This window comes from Canis lupus, chromosome 17, assembly GCF_003254725.2.
Source record: "Canis lupus dingo isolate Sandy chromosome 17, ASM325472v2, whole genome shotgun sequence".
Classification (NCBI taxonomy): Eukaryota; Metazoa; Chordata; class Mammalia; order Carnivora; family Canidae; genus Canis; species Canis lupus.
The window spans coordinates 21,336,556-21,361,863 of NC_064259.1; the positions used below are offsets into that span (position 1 = coordinate 21,336,556).

General features: G+C 44.4%; 1 protein-coding gene across 4 annotated transcripts; it reads right to left on the reverse strand.

The window, feature by feature from the left end:
- Positions 1-266: 266 nt before the first annotated feature.
- GTF3C2 (general transcription factor IIIC subunit 2) lies at positions 267-25,017 on the reverse strand. Of its 4 annotated transcripts, none has more exons than XM_035700279.2 (19): positions 24,995-25,017; positions 14,424-14,694; positions 13,934-14,255; positions 13,084-13,369; positions 10,679-10,773; positions 10,183-10,260; positions 9,971-10,069; positions 8,266-8,493; positions 7,995-8,106; positions 7,689-7,797; positions 6,576-6,601; positions 6,272-6,401; positions 3,598-3,742; positions 3,331-3,492; positions 3,046-3,133; positions 2,509-2,637; positions 1,926-2,075; positions 1,668-1,775; positions 267-1,383 (listed from the first exon to the last, which is right to left on the reverse strand). In XM_035700279.2, the coding sequence occupies exons 2-19, from the start codon at positions 14,668-14,670 to the stop codon at positions 1,165-1,167; spliced, it is 2,733 nt and encodes a 910-aa protein (XP_035556172.1). In that variant the 5' UTR covers positions 14,671-14,694; positions 24,995-25,017; the 3' UTR covers positions 267-1,164. The 4 variants fall into 4 exon arrangements, with proteins under 4 accessions (XP_035556172.1, XP_048952041.1, XP_025310140.1 ...); XM_049096084.1 differs by lacking the exon at positions 24,995-25,017 and adding an exon at positions 24,505-24,791 and having other exon boundaries at positions 6,576-6,598; XM_025454355.3 differs by lacking the exon at positions 24,995-25,017 and adding an exon at positions 24,505-24,789.
- Between the last annotated feature and the right edge of the window lie 291 nt (positions 25,018-25,308).

Below are 25,308 nucleotides of genomic sequence, written 5' to 3' on the forward strand. Positions count from 1 at the left end.
GGTAGGCACTAGTGTCCACTCCCTTCAGTTGCAGCTGGCTGCATATTTTTATTTCCTGAGGTCATCTGACTACTTCCCCCAAACTTGATTGTACTCCCATATATTCTAAGACTATGGTTTGCCTACTTCTCATTGCTGGAGTCTGACTTTGCTTATAAGGCAATATTACAGTCCCTAGGAGTCTGCAGCTTTCCACAAGGACTCTAACAAGAAGAGATATAACAATACATACAGTACTTGAGTTTTAAACACCTCCTATACAGAGATTTCAAATAAAGCAGCTAGACATGTTTAATAAGTCAATAATGTGACAATATCATGAAGGATCAAAAATCATGACGTGTAAATAATGGTTATAGTAACTGAAGATATTTAATCTAGAGAAGAAAAGACTTGGGAAACACATGATAGCTATTTTTAAATATACTTAAAAGGGCAATCACAGGGAAAAATGACTAGATTTCCTATTACCCATGGTGAAATTTATAGAAGTATACTCTGACTTGATATAAAGGAAGATTTTTTTTAAAATATGACTGCCTAGGAGTGTTCAAGTAGGGTCAGATGACCAGTGATTGGGAATATTTCATAAGCAGGAGTGAGTAGGATCTGAGCCACTGTTCTACTGGTAGGGTGTTTGTGGTGTTCCTCAGTTAAAGTACTACAAGCAGCTTCAGTCCAATAAATGACTATCACCCCTCCTGGGCCTGTGTGTTGGTTACTTGAGAAGGCAGTAATACTGGATCCTGGAATATAGTCACACAGGACCCTTCATGCGGATACCCTTTTGTGTTCTCCAAACACCCACTCACGTGTGGTCTCAAAAACACCCAGTACCTTTACTTAGCTTTACGCACTTCACAATATGCTCAATATGAGCAATTTGACTCCCAAGCCTAGGTCAGGCCTGAGTGTTACTCATGAGCCATAGTTTTAGGCTGAGGAGCCTTGAGAGTTTGTGGAGGGATAGCCCCCCTGCCCGCAGGGGGCTGTGATGACAGAAGTCTGTAGGAGAGGTATCTAAGGAGTCCTGGCAAGGCTGGTCTAAAGATCCAGGTCTGGCAGCATCACTATCCATGAGGACCCCAGTTCCTATGGCTCTGTACATGGGGGGGCCATTTGTTCCTGGCAGACTTCATTCCAGAGGTCCTGTGTGGACCACGACTAGGGACCGGGCAGAAGGCGATGGCTAGTTGGAGGGAAGCCAGGCCCTTTAATAGGGGAGGACGGCTGGAACATAGCACTAAAGTGGGCTCGACTTTCAAGCTGCATACGGTGGCCCAGTGGTGAGGTGAGTCCACGGACAAAATGGATCCGAACCAGCCCTGACTGTCCCCCAGATACCAGCCATCCATAAGAATCCAGGTTGGGACTGAATCGGACCTGCAAAGAGAACAGAAAACAAGAGATATTCACCGTTGATGCTTTTGGGTAGTCCTACCTGTAAGGGGGGATAAAAAGGGCGACAGTCTAAAAGGACAGGACCATGATGGGGTGAGAGAGGTAGAAATCACGTAGGTCTGTCATGTTCTGCAGGATGCAGAGCCAGAGCTGTCTTTCTTACTTAGCGGTCTCTGCTGCCTTTTCATCCCTCACTTCATTGATTGTAGGTCTAGAGTTGGGAGGAAATGCGAGTGAAGGGTGAAGATGAGAGACAAGGTTTTTACCTTGTGAATTGCCTCGAGCTGCAGCCTGTCCAAGCAGAGCTGTGAATGCCCCTCTCCTTCCTGCATGCGCAGCATTGGCTCCCTGTGGAGCAGATCATGGAAGGAACTCTAGGGAGAGAAGGATAATAGAAGAGAGAAAGCCAGCAGCTTCTTAGTCTTGCATCTTGGTGCTGCAACTCCTTACAATGCCCTACTATACCAGGACTAAAGTCTTCTGCTTTTTAAAATGCCACACCCATTCTCCTGGCCTCAATTTACCAAATCTGTGTCTTGAAAGAGCAAGTAGTGATGGTTGACAGTTTCAGCATAAGTTCGAGCCTTAGGAGGGTTGGGGGCCTCAGATGAAGCAGAATGATCTCGACCTTCAGGGCTGTCCTGATATGGCATCAGATCTGCTTTATATATAGGCTAGAAAGGAGACCATGAGATTAGGTCCTATAATACTGGAGACAGAATAAAAGAGAAAATTGATGGGGCGCATGGGTGACTTAGTTGGTTAAGCGTCTGACTCTTGATCTCAGCTCAGGTCTTGATCTCAGGGTTGTGAGTTCAAGCCCTGTGTTGGGCTCCACACTGGACATGGTTTAAAAAAAAGAGAGAAATTGGTTTTGGGCAGGAAAGACTTAAAAGATGGAAGAAGGTAATATGTTTAAACAAATGTACAGATGCACTATGATAGGGAAGATTATGTACAATTCTGTGCTAAGACTTCAAGGGATAATATCAGGTCTGGGAGAACTCATCCAAATTTGTACCTACTACTTCATAGTTCTAATTTAGGAGGTCATGTGGATTAGGACCCAACAGATGGTGCTATACCATTAAATATTCATATACGTACGAATCTTCGCTCTACAGGTCGCTTGACATTTATTGGGTTCAGTGCCATATCAGGCAATATAGCTGCAATGAGCTCCCCAGATATATCTCCTGCGGCTATTGTCCCAAGCCAGTCGGATCCTGAAAGACTCTAATAAGAAGAGACAGATTTCTTTCATTCACTCATATTGTTTCAGTTCTGTGAACTGGTAACAACTCCACAGTCTGAAGTGGGAAATACATACAGAAACAAAAATGAGTTTATTGGGTGGTGGGATGGGGTAGGTGGGTGATGGGCATTGAGGAGGGCATGGGATAGGATGAGCACTGGGTGTTATATATAACTGATGAATCACTGACCTCTACCTCTGAAACCAACAATACATTATATGTTAATTAATTGAATTTAAATTTTTAAAAATGAGTTTACCATAACCTTTATCCCTGATGATACAGTTACCATACATCTATCCCTTCTATCCCCTATTGCTGCCTCTTCCTGACCCCCAGTAGCTGAGTAAGGGAATCGTTTTCCTGTGTAATGAAGACAGGGGCTCACCCAGACAGTGCCTTTTCGAGGAGCAGTGAAATAGGCCTTGAAACCAAGGTAACCAGCATCAATATAATGAATTCCACAGAGTCCGTAACTATAAGAGAAAGACAAAATAAAACTTTCCTTTTTCCAAGATTGGATTCATTTCCCTTCCCCCATTCCCTCCAGAACTCCAACTACCTCAATGAAACAGCTTTCAACCCTCCTCTCCCCACAACAGTCTAGCACATTTTGCCCCCCCAACCCTTAGGGTCTGTCCCCAGAGCTCCTCTTGTGCGCATCCTGCCGTACGAGGCATAGCAGTTGTCCTGGGCCACAGTAACACCATTGTAGGGTAGGAGCCAGGCCAGCTCTGTACTCAAGAAGCGCTTGATAGAGTTTATGGGTTCATAAGGTCGTCGAAGATCCCAGAATTTGATTTTGCGGTCGCTCCCCGCAGAGACAAGGAAATGACTGTGCAAAGAGGGGAGAGGAGGGAGAAGATCAAATCTGATCAGGTCTGGGAGCACCAGCCTTTTCAGGCTTCACCTCCCACCCCACAGCTCTGCTGTCCTGTACCTGTTAGCTTTGCACCACTGAAGTGTACGCACAGCCTGGTCATGGGCTAGGAAACACTGAAAGGGGTAGAGTTTCAAGGAGCCGTCAGAGAGCCGGATCCGCTGCAGGGGTGAATTAGTGGGAAGGTTCCAAAAAACCACCATGCCTGAGGTAGGGACAGAATGTGTAGGTATTAAAGGCCAGTTCTCTCTTCTTTGCTGTAATGTCTTTCTCGGGCTCCTAGGACCTTTGTCTTTTCCCCTCAGAGGTGACCCCCTTATGAAAGGATGTAGGGATCATAATTAGCTAGCCAACATTCCCTCTGTGATATTTCAGCTCCAACTCTTATCAACAAAAAATAGCTTAGTCTGGGACTTGCAGTTGAAAGACAGAATGAATACACCCAGTAGCCTCTATTCCCTACTAAACAGAAACAAAGGGATTTTTATTTTTGGTTTTTTAAAAGATTTTTATTTATTTATTCATGAGACACAGAGACAGAGAGACAGAACGCAGGCAGAGGGAGAAGCAGGCTCCATGCAGGGAGCCTGACGTGGGACTCAATCCCGGGATTCCAGGATCACGCCCTGGGCAGAAGGCAGGCGCTAAACCACTGAGCCACCTACGGATCCCCAACAAAGGGATTTTTAAAAAGCAAAAACCCACTAGGACAAGGGTTGGCAAACTACAGCCCTTAGGCCAAATACAGCCTGCTGTCTGCTTTGGTAAATAAAGTCTGACTGGAACAGTCACTCGTTCGTTTACCTAATGTATGGCTGCCTTCATTTCTCAATGGCAGAGTTGAGTAGTTCCAACAATGGTCAAACAGCCCACAACACATAAAATATTCACTATCTGGACCTTTTAGAGAAACATCTGCCAACTCTGCTCTAAGACAAAAGAGAACAGGCAAGGAGCCAAAAGCAACAAGATGTAGAGAAACAGAAATCAAAAGAACAAAGAGAAACAAACTCTGCTGACTCTAAAACAGGCTGCTCCTGGCCAGGCTAGCAGAGGAGGGAATCAAAAACATAACTTTGATAAAAGTAAAAGACAAATTAAAGAAAAATAAGAATTTAATAAACAATAGCTGAGGAAACTGTAGCTAAAAACTCAGGAAATGTAGCACCTCTGAAACTTTCTTGGAAAAACTTATTGGCAGCGACCTCCAGCTGAGCCAGATCAGTCATGTAGCAACAAGGATGGACTCAGAGGGGCAGACTGATGGACATGGGTGATAATTTCAATACAGAAATCTAACTCGGGGATTTTTAAGACAGCAAAACAGCATCAAGACTGATGAACTCTGATGACATAGGATCATCACACCAAAAGAAACACACTTAAAAGACAGAGAGGGACAGGAAGCATGAGCATGCTAATTTCCTGACCTTCTGGGATGAGACTGATGAGGTCTAACCATGAAATTGTTCCCTGAGGACTCCAACTACCGAATATTCTTATTTATGATCCTTTTCTCTCTCCCCTTTTAAACCTTAAGAGTATCTTTAAGGAACTAACGTCTGTGGTGAAGGAACATTTATGTGGAGCTTAGCCCATCTCTCGGTTTCAATCTTTTTCTTTTATAAAATTAAAGTGTAATTAAATTTCATACATTTTCATTTAAAATGGCTTATACAGGGGCACCTGGCTGGCTCAGTTGATGAAGCACGTGACTCCTGACTTTGTGGTTGTGAGTTTGAGCCCCATGTTGGGTGTGGAGATTAAAAATGAAATCTTAAAAAAAAAAAAAAAAGAAAAAGAAATCTTTAAAATAGCTTATATGGTATGATCCCATCGTTAGAATTCTCTCTTAACATCTGATCTTTTAATCTTTTATATGCATAGAAAACTCCATAAAAAGGATGTTCTTTTATGCTTTTTTTCTTTAAAGATTGTATTTATATTTTTAACTTTATTTATTTACTTTTTAAAGATTTTATTTATTTATTCATGAGAGACAGAAACAGAGAGAGAGAGAGAGAGAGGCAGAGACACAGGCAGGAGAAGCAGGCTCCATGCAGGGGAGCCCAACGTGGGACTCGATCATGGGTCTCCAGGATCAGGCCCTGGGCACTAAAATGCTGAGCCACCCGGGCTGTCCGTATTTATTTATTTGTGAGAGAGCAAGTGAGAGCATGATCTGGGGGGAGGGGAGAGGCAGAGGGAGAAGCAGACTCCCACTGAGTAGGGAGCCCAACACGGGGCTCAATCCCATGGCCCCAAGATCATGATCTGAGCCACAGGCAGATGCTTACTTAACCTACTGAGCCTACCCAGGTGCCCTTGTTCATCTATTCTCAATTATGTTTTTCTGAGTAGAAAACTTCTAGTGACCCTTCTTTCTAAATTTTAAAAAAAGATTTTATTTATTTATTTGAGAAACAGGGAGAGAGTGAGCAAGAGAGAGACCAGGAGTGGAGTGAGGGGCAGAGGGAGAAGCAGTCTCCCCATTGAGCAGGGAGACTGATGTGGGACTAGATTCCAGGACCCCAGTATCATGACCCAAGCCAAAGGCAGACATCCAACCGAATGAGCCATCCAGATGCCCCAGACTTTTTCTTTGTTTTTTTTTTTTTACATTGCTTAAACATAATGCCCAACACTGAACCAAAAAGGAAACAACCAAAAAACAAGCATACATAAAGTTTAAAGAGCAATAGACCCTTATGCTCTCTTTGTTCTTTTTTTTTACCATTATAGTAGCCAGCAGCCAGGTGGTGGTGGGGCCGGGTGGGCATCCAGGCCAGGCTAAGGCACTGACCGCACTCAGAGGGGTCCGAAGCTTGCATAGACCCCACCTGAAGGGTTGCCACACATTGTACCTGCAGGAATAGAATAGTCAGGACTAGGGTTATGGATACCTACCATTTGCAACAAAGGCTCAAATCAGTGTTTAATCCAGCAGGGAGGAGAGGCAGAAAGACACTCACTGTGGAATCGGTAAAGAAGGCTCAAGAAGATGGAGCCTTGGCTAAGGTAGCAGGTTGCTCACTCACCTTATAGATGGCAGGCTTCATTGCTTCTGTGAGAGAAGGAAAGCATTAACTGATGCTCTGGGAACAGAGGACTGAAATCCTGCCTTGCTCTTAGATCACACCCCAGATCTGAGAATGACCTTCCCTGACACCCATCTCTCCTCCAACACATTGATGAATCTACCTCTATCAGCCCCCATCTTCTTTTCTCCCCCACTGTTGTACATGAGCATATCCCTCCCCCTATCAGAATGGCTAACTGCTCTACTCCACTCTCTTTCCAAGTTCTCTCACCTTTTCTAGAATCTTGCTCATTTGGTTATCTTTCCTTTTTCCTGAATGATCCACTTTCTCTCTCCCTACTGGGTCATTCTCATATTCAGACATAAACATGCACTACAGCCTTCTAACTAAATGAAACACACAAACAAAACCCTTCCTTTAAACCTTGTTCACCTCCAGCACCACCCTCATCTATGTTTTCCCCTTCACAGCCAAACTACTTGAAAGAAGTGTCTATGCATCTGTCTTCACTTCCTTACTGCCTATTCCCTCCTCAGCCCACTCCTCCACCAGACCACCAAATATGGGATTTCTCAGGGCTCAAACCTGGGTACCCTTTTCTTTAAATACTCAGTACAGTTGAAAAACAAATAGGAGCTGCCTTTCACTAACCCTTCCTCTTCTTGCTCAACTTCAGCTCTCCAGTCTTTCCCTCTATTCCCAATTAAAAGATTGTTTATGTGCACTGTGTTTATGTATACATAGCAGTGAGGGCAGGAGAGGTCAAGTAAAGGACTGGAGGCAGGAGAAGAGCAGGAGAAGAGAGTGGCAGGGAAGATCAGCCTTAGCAGCTCTTTACACAGCCAACCAGCCGTGGTAGCAGGAGGAGAGGGCCTGCAAGCACCCAGCAGGGAAAGGCAGGGAAAGGAGAGTGGCTGAAAGAGCCCAGTGACAAAACTGTAGCATAGAGCACACCTTGCAGGCTGCTAAAGAAAAAGGTCAAGGACAATAGGTGTGAAGTCAGAGTAGATGGGGTGCTGAGTGAGGCTCTGTCCTAGAGGTGGGGGGACTTTAGGGGAGACAGGCCCTGCTACAGCAGCACCACGTCCCCCTGCCCACTGTGCTACTTACCTGGGGGCTGCTGAGCCAGCAGGGCCTCTGGATGGGGCAGACTGAACAGCAGCACCTTCCCGTCTGAGCAGGCAAGAGCCAAGAGGCCCAACCTGGGCAGGAGAGGAGCCTAGAGGGAAGACCAGATCTGTGCTGAGGCTTGCTGCCTTTAGGGCCTCTCAGAAAACTTTTAAGGTTTTAGTCCCTGGAAATGCCATAGAGTTGCTGGGAAAACTCCATCCTCCGTGTCAACTCTGGGAACTCATAGGGTCTGGTCTCTCTGTTCTGATTGAGTCCTAGGGCATCCCACAAACAACAGGGAGGTACCTTCCGGGGGGTGCCTGGAAGTTCCCATGCTCCACTGGGGCAGAATTTGAGGTCCCAGATGCAGCCGTGGTCACAAGCGATCCCATAGACAAAGTGAGCCCTGTTGCCAGGACTGAGGAGAGAAAGCACAAGGGGAGAATGGGCCTGGGGCCGCCAGCCTGTGCTCCACCCCATCTCAATCCAAGCCAAGTCCCCCCAGCGCCCCTGCCCAGCCCCATCCTTCTCTTCTCCTCAACCACCCTCCTATGGCAGCATCCCAGCCCCACCTCACCAGCTTTCTTGCTGCAAGGTCCCAAGGCCCCAGACTTGGAGCAGCCCAGGACCCGAGTGAAGCTGGCTCAGTGGGTGTGTCTCATTCATGTCAGGACTGGAGAAAAGAGCCACATACTGCGAAGCTGCTGCCCCCTCTGGCACTGGACACCAGTCCAGAGCCCAGAGGGGTCCCCCTGTGAAGAAGGACACATCCCAGCGTTCTGGGTGTGCTGTGATCGAGCTAAATCTAGAGAAAAGTCAAAGATGGGATGAAGAAAGGGATTAACAAAACATAATAAGGACTTAAGTAGGTGAAAGGATAAATTAACATCCAAACAATGGAATATTATTTGACACTAATCAGAAAGGAGTTCTCAAGCCGTAAAAAGGCATGGAAGAACCCTAAATGCATATTACCAAGTGAAAGAAGCCCACCCGAAAAGACTATACACTGTATGATCCCAGCAATGTAACATTTTGGAAAAGGCAAAACTCTAAAGACAATCAAAAGATCTGTGACAGCGACAATAAGAGCAGAGGGCAGGATGAGTGGTTAGAACACAGAGGATTTTTAGGGCAGTAAAACTACTCTGTATGACACCATAGTGACAAAGATAGCTCATTATACATTTGTCCAAACCCACAGAATGTACAACATCAAGAGTGAAACCTAGTGTAAATTATGGACGAGTGAGGACATGTCAGTATAGGTTCATCAACTGTAACAGATGTACCATCTGGTGGGGGATACTGATAACCAGGGAGCTGTGTATGTGGAGTGGGGGACAGGGGTATATGGGAGATCTCTGTATCTTCCTCTCAGTTTTGCTATGAACCTAAAACTGCTCCAAAAAAATGAAGTCTTTAAAAAAGAGAAACAGGGATGCCTGGTGGCTCAGTGATTGAGCACCTGCCTTCAGTCCAGAGCTTGATCCTGGAGTGCCAGGATTGAGTCCTACATCGGGCTCCCTGCATGGAGCCCGTTTCTCCCTCTGCCTGTGTCTCTGCCTCTCTCTCTGTGTCTCTCATGAATAAATAATATCTTTAAAAAAATAAAAAAACAGTAATGAAGACAGAATGGTAGTTCCACCTGGAGCTGGTATGAACTGGCTTAAGCCAGGGCCAGAAAAGCAAGAATGGTCTACAGGTGAGAATTTGTATCTTCCTCCTTTCCTTCCAAAGCCTGTCTAGCTCTAGTTTACCTTCAAAGCTGATAGGCTGTGTGTTCTGGTTTACTACAGTGTTCTCTCCAGGGCCAGCCTGTCTGGATCTATCTGAGTACATGTGAACTGGTAAAATGGTCTGGCACTCCATCTCCCTCGCTTCCCTCAGTCTGAGCAGTGATAAGCACTGCAAATTAGAAAGGGGGTGACCAAAAAAAAAAAAAAGAAAGAAAGGGGGTGACCAGATCTAGCCAGGACTCCTGTGTTAGTCCAACTGGAACAGCATCAGGGGAAGAATGGAGCCAATTTGTCATCCCTTTCAGATTTTTATCTATTCATGAGAGACACAGAGAGAGAGAGAGGCAGAGACATAGGCAGAGGGAGAAGCAAGCTGCCCTCGGGGAGCCCAATGTGGGACTCAATCCTAGAACCCCAGGTCATGCTCTGAGCCAAAGGCAGACACTCAACCACTGAGCCACCCAGGCATTCCGGTCATCCCTTTCAATACTCATTTTTCCTATTTCTATCTCCCAGAATCAGAAACAGATATGCAATCTTCACCTGTTTATTCGGTAGAGTGTGCCATCTTCAGGAATTCCTTCACGTTGGACAGAGAATAGTGGAGACTTCTCCTCCTGGGGCAGGTAGGGAGCCGCCTCACTGGGGATGGAGGTGGGAACAGTGTGAATTTTGGAAGTTTCACTCATCCTAGGATTCCCTCCCCGTCTGCAGTGGTGTCACCCCCTAAGCTTTAGAATGTCTCTTTAACTTACAGTTCAGATAGCAAGTGCCACTTCCAGGCCAGGGGAATCCATTCTGCAAACTCCCAGTATGAATGCTTCTGTTCTCGGCTAGAGGAACAGAAGAAGCATTAATGAAGGAGAAGAGAGGTTCTAGAGCAACGCTGTTCAGTAAACCTTTCTGCAGTGATGGAAGTGATTTATGATCTGTGTTGTCTGATAGATACACTAGCTGCATGCTGCAAGTAGCTACTGGGCACTTGAAATGTGGCTAGTGGAACTGAGAAACTGGACTTTTAATTTTAATTAATTTTACATTACATTTAAATGGCCATACACAGCTAGTAGCTAACATGTTGGACAGCACAGCTCTGGAGCTCTTACCTTCACAGCAGTGCCTTTTAGTTATGAATATCTTCAGTGTCCTGCCCTGGGAGTACTTCCCCTCTTTCCCATGGCCCTCCTTCTAAATGGTCCTTTACACGCTGCCACCACCCTCTCATCCCCAGCCCCCTTCCTCAAGTCTCACAGGTCCTTGGTGAGATGGAGGCACTTCCAAACAGGAGCCATGATGTGATTTGGTAAGCCATTGGGAGACATTCCCCGGCAGTGTGGCTTCTGCTTCTGAGGAGCAAATGAAAAAAAGTGTAAGGGAGGCAATTTTATAGATTAGAGAAAGTCCCCAGAAGGCAGCTTTCCCAGCTTTTACTTTTCTTGGCACTGCTTCCTCTCTAGCCTCTGACTTATCAGCACCTTAAAAGATTGATGTTTCTACCTTTCCCACTCCTCCATAAAAACTGCCAAATACTTAACTGCAAAGCCTGTTAAGTATTTTCTATTCACCTTCCTTGGCATTCAGTTCAAAGGACTTGCATTTGCTTCCTGAAACTCCTGCCTCATGGGATAATATCTCCTTATTCTTCCTGCTTCTGTGATATTCCCCCATAGGCACTCCCTTCTCCAACAGGTTGGGGTGATGATGGAATTACCCAGAGTCTCTCTGTCTTCTCTTCAACCCTCTGAGATACATGTACTCTGGATACTCTCATCCCATGTCCATGGCTTTGATTACCATCATTATGCCTGATTATCAAGTTGACATCTTAGTAAATGTAAACTTTACCCAGTTTCAGCTTTTCTATAAATTCTAGACTTTTTTTTTAAAAATTTTTATTTATTTATGATAGTCACAGAGAGAGAGAGAGAGAGAGAGAGAGAGAGAGAGAGGCAGAGACACAGGCAGAGGGAGAAGCAGGCTCCATGCACCGGGAGCCCGATGTGGGATTCGATCCCAGGTCTCCAGGATCGCGCCCTGCGCCAAAGGCAGGTGCCAAACCGCTGCGCCACCCAGGGATCCCAAATTCTAGACTTTTACAGTGTGGTGCCAACCCATATTATAGAGCCTAAAGCAAAAGAAAAATCAGTAATACAGTTCCTGTATTTATTTAAAACTTTGATATTTTGTTCATCATAAATTTGTTGTATTATTTTTTAAGACTTTGAGAGAGAGACAGAGAACACGAGCCAGGGGAGGGGCAGAAGGAGGAGAAGCAGACTCCTCACTGAACAGGGAGCTCAATGCAGGGTTCAATCCCAGGGCCCTGAGATCATGACCTGAGCTGAAGGCAGACACTTAACCAACTGAGCCATCCAGGTGCTCTGCATTATTTTTATTTATTTTTTAAATGCTGCATCAAAATCTTTATCTTGATTCCCAAAGAATTTGGTGCTCCCTTAAATGTTGCGCTTGAGACAAGGAAAGCACTGGTCTCATGCACATGACTGGCCACCAGACATCTCCAGTAGGATGGCTCATGGCACACAGGCACCTCCAACTTAGCATGTCAGAAAGTAAGCCCATCACCTCCCATGCTCACTTTAACTACCCCCCCATTCCTCTGTTCTGAAGTCCAGTACTTGAGAGTACCATCTAAGCTAGAAACTCCTACTCCTGCCTTTCCAGCAACTGCCAAGTGCTGTTAATTATCTTAAATGTCTCTTGCACCTAACTCCCCACTTTCACTTTGCTTCACAGCCTGACTCAGGCCTTCCCTACCACTATCTGGATAACTGAAGCTGTCTTCTGACTGTCCACTGCAGACCAACTTATTGTGTCCTATCTGACTTTTCTACTTAAAAACCTTTGCAGGGAGGAGAGGCAGAGGGAAGGAGAGAGAACCTCAAGCAGGCTCCATGCCCAGCATGGAGCCTGAGGTGGACCTCGATCTCACAACTCTGAGATCATGACCTGAGCCAAAATCAATAGTCAGATGATGCTTAACTGGACTGCGCCACCTAGGTGCCCCATCAACTGTACATTTTTAAATGGCAAAATTTATGTTATGTATATTTTACCATAATTCAACAAATACCTATGTTGGTCCTACCAGTCTTTGTCCTACTATCCTCTCGATTTTAATCCCCCCACTGCTCCCCCACCGCCACCCCTTCTTCTGCTGGTCCCACAGGGCACTTCTATACCTTTGGAAATTTGCTGAGAGCTCTCAATAGCCCTCCCCTGGGAATTCCTGGGAAAACAAATCTCTGGCAAACTTCTATTCTCCTTTCAACACCTAGCCCTACCATCACTTCTCCGGTGAAGCCCAAGTAGTTCACTGCCCTCCTTTACATGCCAAAACCATTTTGTTCCTTCCCAGTGAAGCCCTTATTACATGGTGGACTCTGTGAGGCAGAAGGCTCTCTTAGTCACATGTATTTCCTAGTGCAGAGTAGATGCTCAATATCTGAATGAGTAACCTCATGTACTTACATCCCCAGTCCCAACTCGTTCAACTGTTTTTTGAGGGTGTCCCTTTCTTCTTTTACCTATTTTAGCCATCAGTTACAAGACCAAAGCTTTCCACTGGGGAACCTTGCAGACCCCCCCTAACAAGCCCCCTATTTCCCATTCACTTTCTTGTTCACTCAGATTACCGCTGAAGTAGATCCTCGTGGGGTGCTTTGCGGCACTACAGGCTCGGGGTCAGATGAGCTCTCGCTTGGGGCCTCACTTTCATCTCCATCTTCAGCCTCGACCTGGAGAACAAAGTCTTCATCCCGTGCAGTATCATCCTCCTCTTCGCCACCTTGACAGGCTGCCTGCTGCCGGGTTTTCTTCGGTTTGGCAGGGCTGCTCACCTTGGGGCTCTCAGGACAGGACACTGGAGCAGGTAGTGCTGTTGAGAGCTCTTCAGCCAGTTCCTGAAGGTACAGAAGCGCCCTGCAGGACAGGGCAGAGTCAGAGCCACATTCACAAACACTTAACTGAGAGCCCACCTTTCCAGACACTTGGCTGATTCTAATCTCCCTGGGTCCTCCCAGTGACCCAGCGAAGCAGCTACTAATTTCCCTTTCCCTTTTGATAAAGAACCAGAAATCTAGGGAAGTTAATGGAGTTGGCCAAGACAGGACTCAGATTATGTATGTGGAATCTGAACCCAGGTTGGCCAACTCCAAGTCCAAGGCACTTTCACGCTACCAGTCAGAGATCAGTAAGAGCCCAGGGAAGAATAGAAGGGCACATAGAGACCAATATATACTGGACAGGAAAATTGCAACAAAGACCTGGAGGAAACTGAAAATGTGAGAGGATATAAGGCACAGAGGACAATCTCCTAGAAAGACAAACTCAGCAACAGATAACTAAGTTGCTGTGGTAAGAGCTAGAAGATGGCTCAAGTCCCCAGAACCCTCCCACTTACCTGACGCCTCGTCACAGCCTTTGAACTCTCCAACATCTGCCCCCCTCAACCCCCTCCACTGAGCTGCACCCCACAATCCTTACACTTGGGCAGCCCTTCGACGGGGTCGTTCTCCAGGAGGGGTCTCAAAGTCCTCAGGGGGCCTCTTTGGAGGTGGAGATTCTGGATGTTCTAGGTCTTTGGACAACTTCAGTAGTAGCAGCTCTGCCTTGGACCTTCGACCTCGTTTCTTAGGCATGGGGGTAGACAGAGGGTTGGATTGATCTAAGAGACCAGGAACCAGAGGGGCTGATGGAGGATTAGGTTGTTGGGGCCTTTTGGGGCCTTTCCGTGTGCTACCACCTCTCTTCCGGCCAGGCTTTGAGGCCCTCGGCTTTGAGACCTTTGACATCTCTGAAGAAAGATCTGTAGAGAAGAAGAATATGGGTCTATGAGATGGGACCAGATCTCAAACCTCTTTGGAATAGATTATACCATACCCAGCTTGATAAGATCCTATGGTTTCACCCTGTTTTCTTTCATCTTAATGTAAAAATGGGGAGATAAAAAGAGGAAGGGACAAGGTACACATACCTTGCTGTTCAAGTCTGGAGAGGCTTTCTTGTTCTTGAGGGAGCCTTCTCTCATCAAGGGAATCCTCAAATCCAGTCAAAGGTGTAGGTAAAGACATCTCTATGGAAGCTTCAGCACTAGTTGTTTCTGAAGAGGCCTTGACATCAAGCTGGTTTAGCACCTCTTGTCCAGGAGAGTCTACCACAGTCATGTTCCCCACGGGGCCGGCCTCCCCCAGGGCAACACAGCCGACCCCGTAGGTATCCATCAGCACCCCCTAAAATGGCTGCCCCTGCAGAGAGACATACACATAAGTAGAAGCAAAAGCTATTTGCACTGGCTCAGATTTTCTACTTTCCTATCTTTTCTCCTCTCATCTCACCCGCTGCCCAGCTCCCAACCAGAAACCCAAGCTCCTTGATCATTCATTCATTTAACAATAATTACTAAACATCTTCTATGTTAGGCACTATTCTAAGAACTGGTAATTTGACAATAAACAAAACAGACAAAGTCCCTGCCCTCATGGAGTTTGCACACTAGAAGAGCTAGCAATAAACAGATAATAAGAAAGCTACCATTTATTTATTAAATGCTTACTAAGTACTAAGCATTATATTCTTCAGCCAATTTAATTTAAAGCTCTTAAGTTTTCTTGTAAGACTAATGCAGTGAATGAGCCATTATGCAACCTCTTTCCCTAAAAACCCAATGATATGAATCACCCTCTTCCCCTCAAAAAATAAAAAAAGAGAGAAAAAAATCTTCCCCGAATTCTTAAACTTCCTAGGAGTAGACTACAAAGAATAGATGCCAGATATATAAAATTTAGACCGAAATGAAGGAGGATACCTAGAGCTAACACCCATCTTTGTGAATACTAGTCAAGGAAAATATTTATTTAATAAGAGTTTTCTAGTGCCCTGCCGTTAATCTTTCACCTGAATAGGGGAGGTAGATGGCTATGAGATAATTAAAGAACATCCTACTACATTAAGAGACCTTTCCCACATTGAAGAATGAACTAAAAAACTGTCACGAACCTTCATTTTTATTTTTTAATTTACTTGAGAGAGACAGAGACAGGACACGAGTACATGCACACAAGTGGGGAGGGGCAGAGGGAAAGTCTCAAGCATACTCTCGCTGAGTGCAAACCCCAAAGCAGAGCCCAAATCGGGGCCAATTCCACCACCCTGAGATCATTACCTAAGCCAAAACCATGAGTCAGTCGTTTAACCAACTGAGTCACCCAGGAGCCCCCCTTCATTTTTTTTCAAACCCAGAAAATCATTGTACAACCATGAGCCAAAGTAAACTGACAGAGATAAACAGAAACGCTGATCACCAAACCAAAAAGCTGAGCAACACGCAACCCTGCAAAGGCCCAGTTTTTGGCCAGAATAACCTGCCTGTCTATGACAAAGAAGGAGAAAATACTCAAATCCCAGGAGAGAATCCCCTATAGGTCTGTATATGTCTTAAGGATAAATAACTCATTAGCCTTGGTGGTAAAGTGTGTTAATACAGATACCATAAGAAATATAATATAAGGGTGCCTGGGTGGCTCAGTCAGTAAACATCTGCCTTTGGCTCAGGTCATGATCCCAGAGTCCTGGGATCAAGCCGCACATCAAACTCCCTGCTCAGCAAGGAGTCTGCTTTTCCTTCTCCTTCTGCCTGACACTCCCCCTGCTTGTGTTCTCTCTCTGTGTCAAATAAATAAATAAATAAACAAACAAACAAATAAATAAATAAAATCTTTTAAGAGAGAGAGAGAGAGAGAGATCATACAAATTAAACTTCCCAACTATCTCTCCTAAAGAAGCTATAATCTAAATATATTATAAACTGTAACAACAGCTCAATCCTCTAACTCAGGTACAAAGGAACATTGTGCTAAAGACACACTGTTAGAATGCCAAAGTAACTAGAGGTCAATGAGAATCTACCTACCTTGTTCTTTGGTAAATAGCAAGCCCTGAGAGAACTACTCCATTCAGAATCAGTAACAAACAAAACGGATCCACCTGAAATCTATGCATAGACACTACAAAAAGAAAAAAAATGAAACAAACAACAAAAAAAGATGAAATGTATTCTGTCAAAGCCTCCAGAAAACAGAAGAAAATCTGCAACAAAAACTTCTATACTTTCAAAAAAAAAAAAAAAAAAAACCCTCAAATCCAAAGATACCGTGGAATCTAGGAAATAAGAGATCAAAGAAAACAAAGTGAAAAGGGAGCAGTCATAAGGAAAGAAACTGAATAAACAAAATCATCATGAAATGAAATGAAAACTAGAGGAGAGGCAAATGTTGAAACTCTGCTGCTGAAAAGAGGTAAAAGTGGTTAGTGAGATGATGTGGATGGAAAAGAAGGAGGGAGCCAACATATGAATAATTGATGATCCCAATGAAGAGAGATGAAAAATGAGAACAGAAGTGTTAAAGTGTTAAAAAACAAAAGGAGAAAATTTCCTGAAATAAAAAAATACTTTCCTGAAATAAAGGAAGACCCCAGTCTAAAAGGGAAGCAAAAATCAATAAAGAATCACCAAGACCAAGAAATACCCAAGTGAAGACACTAAATTTCTCCAACAAAAAAGAAAAATAAAAATCAAGTCATCCTCAGAGTTTTCAGAAACATATGATGCCAGAAGCTAAAAACACTAAGAGGGTCAAGAGAATTTTTTTTTTTAAGATTTTATTTATTGATTTGAGAGAGAGAGAGAGAGAGAGAACCAGTGGGGGAGAGGCAGAGGGATAAGTAGACTTCCCACTGAATGCATAGCCTGATGTGGGGCTCCCAGGACCCGAGATCATGACCTGAGGCAAAATTAGCCACTTAACCAACTGAGCCACCCAGGGACCCCAAGAAAATTCTTCATTTAACTGAGACATCATTCACATAAAGGCAACAGGATAATATTCTCAATATGCAAGTTTCTAGGAATTAAAAAACTTACATACCCTTAGTTTAAAAAATCCCCTTGAAGACCTACTTTAGCCAAGTAAAGATAAATCAATATGAAAAACTTCCTAATGGAGAAGCTGTAGTATAAAGACTGGCAGTATACATTTAGTCCAGTGATACATGACCTGAATTTACACACCTGTGGTAACTACCACTATAAAATAGATTGTAATTTAAAATTTTGAAAGTCAAAATTTTTACATTTTGCAATGTAAAAAGTGCTATTATTCTGACTGTAGTAGATGAAGACAAAGAAGTATCCTGATTTTGCTTGTAAGGTTGATAAATGGAAAAATAAAGGTTTATTAATACCATTTAATTAAACATTAAAAGCAGTCTACTATATTGCTTCCAAAATACCTAGCAGCCATAGGAACCAGAAGGAATTGCTTTAAAGGCTACAAAGTAAGAGACTGAAAATAAAAGAAACACAAAGAAAAGAAAAAAACCTACAAAGATGACAAAAGATAAAGATATAGAACAACAACCAAAGATCAACTCATCCACTAAAACTATAGGCTTTGAAAGAGATGCCTAAAACAAAGGAACTCAAAGAGCTGAAAGTCAAAAGACACATAAAAAATATACAGGGCAAATGTAGACAAAGAAAAGAGTTTTGTTGGTAATAGCAAAGTTGAATTCAGGGGATAAAGTACAAAAAGGGACAAAAAGGGAATACTTTATAATAAATAAAATTTCAAATTATATAAAAGATAAATGTCATGAACTGTTAGATAGCAAATGACATAGCATCAAAATAAGGCAAAATCTTCAGGAAATCCAAGAACTGTTTTTTTAAGATTTTATTTTATTTTATTAATTAATATTAATTAATTAATTAATTTATGAGAGACACAGAGAGAGAGAGGCAGAGACACAGGCAGAGGGAGAAGCAGGCTCTATGCAGGGAGCCCGACGTGGAACTTGATCCTGGGTCTCTAGGATCAGGCCCTGGGCTGAAGGCGGCACTAAATCGCTGGGCCACCCGGGCTGCCCTAAGATTTTATTTTTATTTATTCATGAGAGACACCGAGATAGAGGCAGAGACACAGGCAGAGGGAGAAGCAGGCTTCCCACAGGGACCTCAATGTGGGATTCAATCCTCGGACCCTGGGATTGAGTCCCACATCATGATCTGAACTGAAGGCAGATGCTAAACCACTGAACCACCCAAGTGTCCCCCAAGAACCACTTCTTTTAACCACTAACATCACATAGATAAGGACCAAGAAGACATGAATGATTATTTTAAATCTTTTTTTTTTTAATTTTTATTTATTTATGATAGTCACACACAGAGAGAGAGAGAGAGGCAGAGACACAGGCAGAGGGAGAAGCAGGCTCCATGCCCCAGGAGCCCGACGTGGGATTCGATCCCGGGTCTCCAGGATTGCGCCCTGGGCTGAAGGCAGGCGCTAAACCGCTGCGCCACCCAGGGATCCCGAATGATTATTTTATAATCATAATAAATGATTATCGAGGTTCAGTTGCATAGAATAGAATCCTCTCTAGACCAGCTAAAAGGGACTTATTATATAGGGTATTACGCATGGTTCACATAAGTGGTTCCTAAAGTGTGGTCCTGGCAGCATCAGCATCACTTGGAAATTTGTTAAAATGCAAATTTTCAGTCCTATCACAGATCTACTGAATCTGAACTCTAGGGTGAGGCCAGCACTTTGTGTTCTCAAAACCCTTTAGATTATTTGGATGGATGCACATGCAAGCTTGAGAACTACACATGCACATGCAGGATCACTGCGACGGGGGTGGGGGTGGGGGACAGTTTAGGAACAAGTGCTTGTCAAAATGGGAAATTGTCTGGCAGCTGCTGGTTCAAGAACAGGGCTTCTCCTCCTACACTATGATGTGGAGGCCCCTGCGACAGCTGATGGTTCCAGGAACTGCCTCTGCATTGATCAGAAAGTGACCTGACTAAACAGGGAAGACCCTTCTCTGGTTCCCAGATCCAGAATCATACCTCTGTCACAATCTGTACCAGCAAAATGTATGGTCTCCTGGCCTGCCTCCTATCTAAACTTGGTCCAAATTTGAGTTCTCCAAAAGCATATTTGATTGGCAAGACCTAAATTATATTTAGAATCTTGGATGGAAAAAAAATTCCAGGAATTGAAATTTCTAGCTTTCTAGGCTCTCAAATGGAGCTTTGTCCTTCACTCACATCCCACTACCCCATGGTAGAAAGTGGGATCAATGTCTTGTCAATTCCTCTCCACCGTGTGCATATAAGTTGCCAGAGCGCTAGCAATTACACATTCTCTCTAATCAGTCCCTATGCTCCCTTTCCTCCAACATCTGATCCCCTGGTTCTCAGCAGATGATTTTGCCTCTGATTTCTAAAACAAAACCCAAAGCCATTAGGTGGGACATACTTCAATGTCTGGTCAAGTAGCCTAACATTCCCTGCATCTGAACCCCTCAGCTACTTCCAATTGTGTTCTAGCTCTATTCCCCCACCTTCTAAGGGCACTGAAATTATTTAACCTTTTCCTTTACATTGGCTATTTCCTAACTGCATTTAAATGTCTCTAATTCTCATCTTAACGGACATACAACAATCCTTCAACCCATATTCTTCCTGCCTCTCAGTCAAACTTTTAATGAGTTGTCTGCCCTTGATGTTTTAATTTCCCTACTTCATTTAGACTAGGATATTGCCCTCCAACTCATCAAAGAAACTAAAGTCATCAATAATTGCTGTGTCAACTAATGCAATGGATGCTTCTGAGTCTCGTTTAACTTGATCTCTCAGCAGCACCCACACTACAGACCACACCTTTCTTGAAACATTTTTTCTTGAGAAGAAATTCAAGTGCAATAAAGTTTCAGATTTTGGCAAAATTTCCTCAGTCTTTTACAGCTGTCTTACACCTATTTGGCAGCTTCTTTGTTTCTTTGCAAATGTACTTCTTTTTTCTTTCCAAGCTTTCAACTTACTTTGCTTTCTTTTCTTTTTGAGGATTGTTTTTTTTTTTATTTAAAAACAATTTTTTTAAAGAATTTATTTATTTATTCATGAGAGACACAGAGAGAGAGCAGAGACACAGGCAGAGGGGAAGTAGGCTCCATGCAGGAAGCCTGATGCAGGACTTGATCCGGGGACCCAGGGATCATACCCTGAGCCTGAGCCGAAGGCAGACAGATGCCCAAACACCGAGCCACCCAGGCATCCCTTTGAGGATTGTTTTTATAAAAATTTTAGTTGACACAAAATACTTGTAAACACACATAGAATATAGCAAATAGCAATAAAGCACCTGTTTATCTGCCACATTTCAACTGAGCTTTAATAGCAACAACTCTTTCATACTCAATTTCTTTAGGATTTAAATAAATATATATATATATATTATGACATAAAAAATGTTGAGAACCAACACAAATGACTCTTAGCAGGCATTAAACTCAACCAGTGGGAATAGAATGAGCAGGCCTATTGGAGAAAAGTCTATAGGCTTCAAGCATTCAGTGTGCATGGGCATCTGTCTGTATGCTTCACAGAGGAAACAGAGAACGGTTAACACAGGAAGCTAGTTAAATAGGTATCAATTAAGAGAACTTCTACGTATATCTTAAAGATTTTCCACATCAGTACACTTACATATATCTCATTCTTCTTGGTTACTATCCAGTGTTCCATAGAATTATAGTTCATTTGGATATTCTCCATTTGATGGACAACTGAATCACAACACTATTACAAACAATACTGCTATAAATATTTTAGTAGAGAACTCTCCATTAATGAGAAATTATTTTCTGGACTAATGATCTGACATGGAATTATCATTAGTGGTAGAAGGATATACACATTTCAAAATTTAATAGATACTGCAAACAGCTCACCAAAACAAAAAACAATTATAATCCCACTATAACCATTTATCAGTACTCATTTTACCACACCCTTGCCAATCTTTAATTTTTGCCAGTCTGATGAAGGAATGCTTTCTTATTTTATTTTTTTGGATTATCCTGATGATTGAGGTTAGCAACTTCTTTTTATCTTTTGTGTGTGTACACACACTCAAGTATGTATTTTTTTTTTTTTAAGATTTGAGAAAGAGAGACCGCAATCAGGAGGGGGAGAGGGAGAGAGAATCTCAAGCCAACTCCTTGCTCAATGTGGAGCCCCACACAGGGCTTGATCTCACTACATTCAGATCAGCACCTGAGCTGAAACCAAGAGTCTGTCACTTAACCAACTGTGCCACTCAGGTGCCCTGGACATCTGTATCTTTTTATAATTGCCCATACAAATGATTTGCCCTCACATCTATAGGACAAATCAATGTTTTCTCTATTGATCTGTGGAGTTGTTATTTATGTCGCAAAAACTTTGTTTCTACCTTTTTTTTTTTTTTTTTAAAAGAGGGCAGCCCTGGTGGCTCAGCGGTTTAGCGCCACCTTCAGCCTGGGGTGTGGTCCTGGAGACCCGGGATCGAGTCCCACATTGGGTTCCCTGCATGGAGCCTGCTTCTCTCTCTCTCTCTCATGAATAAATAAAATCCTAAAAAAAAAAAAAAAAAAAAAAAAACCAGGGGGGATGCCTGGGGGGCTCAGTGGTTGAGCATCTGCCTTTCACTCAGGGAGTGATCCTGGAGTCCCGGGATCGAGTGTCAAGTTCCGCATGGGGCTCCCTGCATGAAACCTGCTTCTCCCTCTGTCTCTCATGAATAAATAAAATCTTAAAAAAAAAAAGAAAAAAGAGTTCAACATTTAACCGACTGAGCCACCCAGATGACTTTGTTTCTACCTTTTTTTTTTTTTTTGAAGACTTTTTATTTATTTATTCATGAGAGACAGAGAGAGGCAGAGACACAGGCAGAGGGAGAAACAGGCTCCTTGTGTAGAGCCCGATGTGGAGCTCCATCCCAGGATCCCCAGGGATCACAACCTGAGCCAAAGGCAGAAGCTTAACCACTGAGCCTCCCAAGTGCCCCTGTTTCTTTTTTTTTTTCTTTTTTTTTTTTAGTTATTTATGATAGTCACAGAGAGAGAGAGAGAGGGGGGCAGAGACACAGGCAGAGGGAGAAGCAGGCTCCATGCACTGGGAGGCGGACGTGGGATCCCTCCCTGTTTCTTTTTTAAAAACTTTGTTTATGACATTTCTTGCTAAACTGAAATTTTACTTTCCAAGTTAAATTCCTCAATCTTTTCCCTTATAAATTGTTTTGGTTCTTTTTTTTTGGGGGGGGGGGTCTTAAAAAGACATTTCCTACCCTGCTGATATATACATACCCTATTTTATTTTCTTCTAATACTTTTTCTAGTTTTGAATCTTAAATGTAGCTCTTTAGTCCATGTGGAATTCTTTTTTTTTTTTTTTAAGATTTTATTTATTTATTCATGAGAAAAACAGAGAGGGAGAGGCAGAGACACAGGCAGAGGGAGAAGCAGGTTCCATGCAGGGAGACGTGGGACTCGACCTGGGTCTCCCAAGATCACGCCCTGGGCTGAAGGGGTCACTAAACCGCTGAGCCACCAGGGCTGCCCAGTCCATGTGGAATTCTAAGAGATATGAGTATTTACTTACTTCATCTTTACCTCACTTGAAAATTTCATATGACTTGCCTGATTCACTACTGAATCCAGAATCTGGTACATATTAAGTGCAATAATTAAACTTTGTTGATTTAATGACTAACTTCTCAAGCTGCAAAAAATCCGTTGAAGGATTCACTTCTCCAGAAGGCAGTAGCGGAGTATGGTGGTTAATTTCCTTTTATGATTTCACAATGCAAACTCTAGACTCAAGTAAAGAAAGGATGTTTTAATAAATCTGTGCTAGAATTTATAAAAGTTTACGTTTGCACCTCAACTTGTTTGGAATACTGCTTCAAGGCTGCCAGGATCTCCCTAGTTAAGGAAAATAGTTAACACAGTTCCTCAAGTATGGAATTACTTTAAACACACTGTTTGGTCTAATACACTGTTTCCCAAAGTGTTCCTATGGTACAGCTGGTGGTACGTACGACGATTTTAGTGATACAAAAATGAACGATTTTATTAGACCTTTTATATTTTAACTTTAACTTTTATTTTAACTCTAGCCCTTGGGGCGCCTGGGTGGCTCAGCCTGAGTCTCGATTTCTTCTCAGGTTGGGATCTCAGGGTCGTGAGACCGAGCTCAGGAATCCGGCTCCCCGCTGGGCTTGGAGCCAGTTTAAGATTCCCTCCTCCCCGGCCCATCCCCCACCCCCTCCGCGCGCGCGCTCTCTCAAAACAAAACAAAAGCCAAAAAAACTCTAGCCCGTGAAACCCATGGTTCCATCTATCTTGCTTAGATTGAGATTAAGGCACTTAAACTTGAAAACAAACCAGTTTAAAGAAAACTACTAAGAAAATAATAGCACATTAGATAAGAAGGGATGGCAAAAAGTATTCAAACAACAGGAAAGGCCGAAGTTTAACAATACGCCGCTAGGGCGAAGAGGCTTCGCCGTACACTACACTTCTCTAACAAAGTGAGTTAGTACGGGTGGGGCTGAAGTCGCCACCTCTGCCTGCCCCAGTAGACAGCCAACTTGCCGCGGGATAAAAGTACTAGAAGGGAAACATAACTGGCCCTTGGCTGCGCCAATGGGGTTGCAGCGCGCGGGGCACAACCCCGGGGTTAGAGGAGCCTCACGGAGGAAGTGGCTGGGACACAGCAGGATGAGGAGACTAACCCGCTACCCCTCCAGCAGGGACCGCCGGCCCTTCCTCCGTAATGGGCGTGGGGGCAGCTTCCACCACTAGTCTGTGCTGAGCTGGGAGCGAGCCCTGAGTTTTCTGAGGCTCAGGACTACGGAGGTTCGCGGAGTCCGAGAGATGCAATGTAAGCAGCGCCGCGGCCCGGCCACAGGATGCCGTGCTACCCGCACAGCATCGAGGAAGAAGGCAAGAGCCGTGGTTAGGAGGGATGAGGGATGTCCGGTTGCACTACAGGGAAGGAGGTGGGGAGTGTGATGGTTTCTGTAGCAGTGCGGGGACTGGAGGTCGCGATGCTGTGCAGAGAGGGAACAGCGGAGCCAAGAGCTAGTTCCCAATATCTTAGTGCTATGGGAAAAGGAGGAGGAGGAGTAATCGTGGGGCCCCCGCACACCCCGCTGCGGTACACTCACCCTCACCAAAGTCCTTCCGGAAGTCCAAGTTCGAAGATGGCGCCGTCTATCTAGTCGCGGTTTTATGACGAAATCTGGTAGCTACTCTTTATTGACCCCTCCCCCCCACTCCTCTACCCGTGCCTCCAGTGCACAAGGTAAACACGTGAGCGTGGTGCAGACTTTGTGCCCGAAGACGTTTTCTCAGACTATGTATTCCATAATGCAGTGCGGCGAGAGTCCCGCGCCCTTTCGAGCGAGCGAGGCTCCCGGCCTTTAGCCGCGCCGGGGACGCTGCGTGGCCTTCTGGGAATTGCAGTGTCAAGAAAGCAAGATTGACGCCTGCGCGGTGACGGTCGCTGCGCCCCGCGGGTTCCCACGGGGCCTGTACGCGAGCCTCGAGTTTGCGGCGCGCCCAGGCCTTGCCGCCGCTCCCGAGCGCTGAAGCCTACCTAATGGTCAAGATTACCAGCCGTGTAGCAGGCAGGGCCGGGCTGGACTGAGTAACTACCTCGGCACGGTCAGAGTGGAGAACTCAGACCGAGAGGCGGAGGGAGGATAGCTTGGGCCTCCACCGAGGGCAGCCATTCATGAAGTCCTGGATGGGTGCTCCAAAGACCAAAAGGGGCCTGGGGAAAGGACAGAGGGAAACCACTAGGAAAGCCTGGCGTGGGCACGCTCGCTGCACTCTTCTGAGTACAAGCCAGGCTTGGCCCGTGGCCTTGTTTCGGCACAGGCCTTCCCTGCTCCCTCCCTGAGAGATGGGATGCCAGTGAACAAAGAAAGAACGTAACAAATCTCTGCCCTTTCCGGAGACATTTAAAG

Coding starts and splice junctions, on each gene's coding strand:
- GTF3C2 (XM_035700279.2), bottom strand. CDS start 14,670: ATGGATACCTACGGGGTCGGCTGTGTTGCCCTGGGGGAGGCCGGCCCC. Junction 14,256..14,423: donor CTCCAGACTTGAACAGCAAG/GTATGTGTACCT, acceptor TCTTCTCTACAG/ATCTTTCTTCAGAGATGTCA. Junction 10,774..13,083: donor CACGAGGATCTACTTCAGCG/GTAATCTGAGTG, acceptor TTTGCTCCTCAG/AAGCAGAAGCCACACTGCCG.